Source organism: Caretta caretta, chromosome 1 (assembly GCF_965140235.1).
Source record: "Caretta caretta isolate rCarCar2 chromosome 1, rCarCar1.hap1, whole genome shotgun sequence".
NCBI classification, from domain to species: domain Eukaryota; kingdom Metazoa; phylum Chordata; order Testudines; family Cheloniidae; genus Caretta; species Caretta caretta.
Window position 1 is genome coordinate 267,405,779 of NC_134206.1, and position 6,230 is coordinate 267,412,008.

The following is a 6,230-nucleotide window of genomic DNA, read 5'->3' on the forward strand; positions in this document are numbered from 1 at the left end:
GTACCTAAGCCACTCCACAGGGAATTAAGCCGATTAACCAGGTTAAAGATACCCATGGTGCCATAGCTTATGCCCCCACAGCACACCACCTTTCCCCATGCCCCCACAGCCGCATCCATTGCAATTTAAAGGAATAGAACAGTTATCCCGTCTATTAAGCACTGTAATTGTATTTTGAGGGTTATTGATCCAAAAGTGCTTGGCTATTTCTGTATTCAAAAGAGTATTAATAAAGTTGATATTCTTAGTTTAATAATTTTTTCTTACAATAGTGATATTGTGCAATATAGGGAAACTGTTAAACGCTTCCTGTTCCAGGCCATTTTTACATTGTTTAAAAAAATACCTGTCGGCTTACAAGGCAGCTGTGGGGGTGTGGTGGGACTTGCTCTCATTCTGGGCACCACCAAAAATTAGACAATCCTGCCGCCCCTGAGTGAATGTAGTGTTTATGAGAATGAGGGGTTAACAGCAATGACCTGAAACAGGCATGGTGAAGGCAGTTAGCATGAGGCCACCCCCACATACCTTTGGTCAACATAGCTCATACCTAACATTTCTTACTGCTCAATTTCTGCATATCTATTGACCCAGAAACTAAACTGTGTCTGTCTGTTGTGATGAAATGAGCAGTGGGAACCTTAAATCAATTAACACATTTGGCTACCTTTTCGGTCTTCGTTTGACTTCACAAATTGTAAAGCTAGCAACAGTTTACTGAACAAAATGTTCTTCTAAACCGTTCCTAACAAAAGATGCAATTGTTGTTATTCCTCAAGTATGATTTTAATGTAACCACAAGCCTTCACCTGAGATCTCACCTGTTTTGTTGACTTTTTAGTTCCATTAAAAATCTTCCAAGCAAGCCCATTGCCACCACTGGCAATATGTTGGCCAACATCAAATTCCCTGGTAACAGGATTTCCCATCACCGCACTGGTTACATCAGCTGTTACCTTTGTAACGGTACTTTTCAACTTATTCAGCATAGACTCCATTGTCCCAATTATATGCTATCACGTTAGCCTACAAACAGAAGGGGGGAAAAATCATAATTCTTTCCATTTCTGTTAACGGAAGGTACTGAAAATGGTTAGTTTACATGAGTGCATGTTATTAAAAACACAGAACACAAAGCCAGCTATGGAAAATCTATATTTTAAAAGGGAAGAGTAAAGCTTTATTTTTTTCTTAAAAGAGAAAACCTGCCTAAGATCTCAAATCATCAACAGTATAAATGTATATTTACGCTGAAGGCATTTTAAAAATGCGCCCTCGCTCTCTCACTGTACCTGCCAAAACCCACGCTCAAAATTCAGTGTTTTACCTAAACCAACTGCAGATGTTACTAACACTTTCTGTTCTGATGTGTTAATGAGTCCATCAGCTCCTGCAGGGAAAGTGGAGGAAATGCTTTTTCTATGCTTTCCTTTAGAATTAGTGCTTCTATATGGTTATGCAATTTAAGAGATGCAAGAGTCTGGTTTAGAATTAAGTTTATTTTCACCTGTACTATATATTACTATTATTTCCTCACTTAATTGAGGTAGTTAATTACAAACAACTGCTGCCAGAGACACCAAGAAAACACTACTATCCAGCAGCTCAAACCATGAATATGAATATCTTTCTGCTGCTGGGTGTGCTATTGAAGGAATAGGACAAGAAACTTATACTGAAACTGGGAGAGAGACATATCTGTCTTGTTCCCTACCTGCAGTAAGAAATGAGGTGAAGATGGAACACAAGGAGAAATTAATGGCTACTAACAGTTAACATACATAGAACACCCAAAAACAAACTCTAAATTAAGACAGCCTCCAACTTTGTTTCAAAGAGAGGGCATGGAGAAATATTCATTTCTCCACCAGACAAATGTGAAACAAACTTGAAAATAGTGCACCACGGAATATTTAAGAGTGTGCAGACGTATTGTTTAAATTTATAGCCTTATTGGTCACATACCTAGGTAACCACAATATTATTCTTACAATAACTAAGTCATTAACTTCGGGCCAATTAGCTTCATGGCGTGGTTTAGTACATTTAGTTCTTACCATCTTCTTTGACATTTAAGACATATTTACATGGATTCAGAGTACCATTTCACCCACCATCCTAAAGAGCACCACTGTGTTTTCCAAATGGAAGAGAGGGTATTTTGGGGTGATATAGCAGATGTTTTCAAAATTATGAAAAGCAAGTGATAGAAATAAGCGGGGGACACAACATCAAAGAATGAGGTAACTAGGATTAAATTAAAAATTGTAGCTGTTTCATGCAAGTTACATTTCATTTTGATCACCTGCAGGTAAGTGAGTTTAAGTAATTTGTTTTTAAAGGTTAGAATTGTGGGTGAGGGTACTGTGGGGGGAGGGGACGACACCTCCTGGGTGACAATACTCCCTAAATTTATAATTGTTATATTTGTAATCCTTTTCAGTTTTTTAATTTCTGCTGAACACTTCACCCTACTTGTGCTGGTTGGAGGAAACGTGTTGTAGAAAGGAAGGGAGTTAACTACTTAGGTTCCAGTCCTATAAACATTTAACTTTAAGCTCATGAATATCCCCCGTGTCTTCAGTGGGACTACCCACTGCATAAAGTTAGGCATGTGTGTAAGCATTTGCAGGACCAGGGCCTTAATTACTTAGGTATGAAGAGTTAAGTATTGGTAAATAAATTCCATCTGAAGCAACCAAATTTCATGATACAGAACCACGCCAATACAGCAGAAGTTTCCTGTTCAACTAGCTACTGAACAGGAATAGAGAGACCAAGGAATGAGGAAGACAATTATTTCAGAGTATTAAACTGTAGAGTGTTAATGCTTTGTTGGAGAGGTTAGTGAAAATAAGTTAGAGACATTTACTTTATTATAATATATATATACACACACACACACACACACCCCTTGTGTGTTATTGCATTAAGGTAAGATGTTATACAAATTGTAGTTGTGTCAGCCAAGATAAAGACTGATTTCTTACATCTAAACTCCCCAAGCTAAGGAAAAGCATTGCCTACCTGATAAGTATGGAAAAATACCTTGCCTCATAGGTCATAGGACAGCCTGAAATAAAGAGATGCTGGTATCTGTAGTCCTTCAGGACCTTATTCTACAGCCATTCTGCATGGGAGCTCCACATGCAAAAGGACTACAGAATCAGGCCCCAAGCAGATACCAAGATAAAAATATATAGTATTTGTTTCCTGATATTGCTTTTTCTGCAACTGAAGATTTCATTCAGATAAGCAGAAACAATATATTCCAGTTTAATCCCTTCTAAGTGTCTCCATTTCTGAAATGCCTTGCAAGTAAATTTGGGCCCAGTCACGCAAGGTCCTGAGCACACTCTATCCCTGCTGGGATCAACAGGGTGGCACTGCTCAAAACCCCACAGAACTTGATCCTTCACTAGTATATCAATATCATAAGAGCTATACTGGTAACTTTTTAGCTGCACTCTGTTGGATTCTCACTGTGGAAGGATAGCATATAGGACTCCACGTTTACTGGTCTTGGCTCAAAAAAGAGAAACTGTAACTCCCAAGGATGTGCAACACAGAATCTCAGGGTACAGAATGGACATAGTGGGCAAAGGACTAAGGTAAGTCTGTGACACTGGAATTAAACGAATACTTAGTGTTACCTCAAGCTTGTTAAAACTAAGTAAACTAGACCTAAATTATTTTTTTGCCATTTATATTACTTACTTTTGTATTTCATTCAGCATGGACAATAAAACTAGAACAGTCAGTTTCTATTTCTGGTATTAACCCACTAGCACAAGTCTTTGCCTTTGAAGTCACAACAAGGGAGGGGCATCTTTAAAAACCTGATTACACTGGAAGTATGAAGTAAACAGTTCCTGTTCATATTCCCCTTTACATGATCAAATTCCTTATGTATGCTTAAGTTTGAAGAAGAGTCTCTCTGTTGAGAGGTGGAAGAATGAATGAAATTGCTTCCAATTAAACTGGAGGAAGCATTCTCGGCTAGAGGTGGCAGTTCCATGTGGTAATTGTATTGAAAAGATTGGAGAAGGCAGTAAGGGAAGATACTAACAAAAAATCATCATCAAGAGTGAGGATTTACAAATAGGCCTGGTATGCATGATCAAACATGCTCCTTCCCAACTTGGCACTGCACAAAGTTAAACCATTGACTAATTCAGCAGAGGAGAGAGATAATTAGCCAACTTTATCTCTCAGCATGCAGATTGTTTTCATAAATTAACGTCTGTTAATACTGCCGACACATTTTTATAAATCCTTGTGTGGACAATCTGACTGAAATCTAAGATGGGTTTTGTTCTATAAAAATAGTTTATTACCAGTTTCAATTACACCATATTAAATGTCAGTTGAAATAATATATCTAGAGACACAATCCACATGGAGGAAGTACGTAAAAGAATTTAACTTGGGCAGTGACAATTTCAATACCACAGATTAGTCAAAACAGTTGTATGTAAAATATGAAAGTTAACATCAGCTTCTTCAGCAGTATTTTCAAGTCTAAAATTGAGCTACTATACATAGAAAAAGAAACAATCACAAGACAATGATGCAATAATGTCAAGCATCCACAAGGCATTCAGTATTTTACGCTTTTAAATTAAAACGTAGAAGAGACAAAAAGCAAGAAAACTGCAGTATCTTAGTAACTATAATACTCAAGGCAACAAGGAGTGGGCACTCCAGAAATATTTAAGATAGAACTGTTCTTCTTCTTGACATTTGAGTACAATATCTATACAAAAACAGGACCCAATTCTATAGATTGGTGGGTGTGGGGGAGCCCTTATGCTTCCATGGAACCCCTTTATAGTCAGCGGGGGCTCCGTGATGGTGTTTGCCTACACAGATCAGCTTGCAGAACTGAAGCTTTACAATTTTGCTCAGGTTAACACGTGAATAAGTGGCACAAGACACGGAAACATTAAGAATACTGAAAATAAGAATAAAGCCAAAACAAATAAGCCTCCAACTCCTCCTCAGTTTTCATTTGAGTAATCACTTTGAGCTAGTTTATTCTCTTTTCTATTGTGGTCATGTGGGGGACAGGGGGGAATGTTTGTGTGAAACCAACGCCACCCATCCCCCATGGCTGTATCAGTGCTCTGCCTGGTTTGCGACACCGCCCGGGAAAAGGCTGATACTCCACTTGTGAGCAAGGGAGCAGGGAGCTGAAAGACCTAATTCCACCCTATCATAAGTGCCATTCCACAGAGCTGGCTAGATACACACCCTACAAAAAGTAGAAAGAAAAGGAGTACTTGTGGCACCTTAAAGACTAACCAATTTATTTGAGCATAAGCTTTCGTGAGCTACAGCTTACATTGGATGAAGTGAGCTGCAGCTCACGAAAGCTTATGCTCAAATAAATTGGTTAGTCTCTAAGGTGCCACAAGTACTCCTTTTCTTTTTGCTGATACAGACTAACACAGCTGCTACTCTGAAACCACTGTGTGTATATAAAGTCTGCTGCAGTTTCCACGGTACACATCTGATGAAGTGAGCTGTGGCTCACGAAAGCTCATGCTCAAATAAATTGGTTAGTCTCTAAGGTGCCACAAGTACTCCTTTTCTTTTTACAAGAAGTAGAATACTCGCCACCAGCTCAACAGTGGAGCACAGGAGCAACTAGGTCTCAGTGGGGTATTTTTGATACCCAGTAGCACCCAATATTCTCCTTACAATCAAGCCTTCCTTTACTTGTAAAAACAATTCAAAGCACATTTTTGAAAATCATAAATATTATGGATCATGTAAAGTACCAACGATAACAGGGCAAAGCATATCCTTATTTCATCATGAGTTCTGTGCCACAGGGCAAGGCTGAAAACCCCAAACCCTGCAAGCTACCAAGTGGAGAGACAACAGACCAAGTTATTCATTATAGGCTCCCAGCAGGGGATTGGGAGAGAGCGGGGACAAGCTGAACACGAGCCTCACAGGCACAAGAGCCCTTCGGGTGTTGGCGTGTCCTGCCAACAAAGCCACGTATCGCTGCCCGCAGGGAGCGCCTGTCAGAGCTTTGCTCGCCACCTCGCCTGCAGCCCCCACCTCCTCCGCCCCCGGGGCCAACGGTTTATAGTGAGTGACTAGCCGCCCAGCCCGGCGCTCCGGCCCTGCACAAAACACGGCCCCGGCTGCCGGCCCCGGGCCCCTCCTAGTCGAGCGGGTTCCCGGTGTCGCTAGGCCAGAGGCAGCCGCCCTCTCAC

At 40.2% G+C, this 6,230-nt stretch overlaps 1 protein-coding gene across 2 annotated transcripts in view; it reads right to left on the reverse strand.

The window, feature by feature from the left end:
* SCYL2 (SCY1 like pseudokinase 2) overlaps positions 1–6,230 on the reverse strand; it is a 53,276-nt gene that overhangs the window by 46,828 nt on the left and 218 nt on the right. For both annotated transcript variants that reach the window (XM_048835470.2, XM_048835469.2), the window contains exon 2: positions 822–1,026. In XM_048835470.2, coding sequence (XP_048691427.1) covers positions 822–998 — 177 coding nt within the window. In that variant the 5' untranslated portion in view covers positions 999–1,026. The remainder of the gene's footprint in view (positions 1–821; positions 1,027–6,230) is intronic.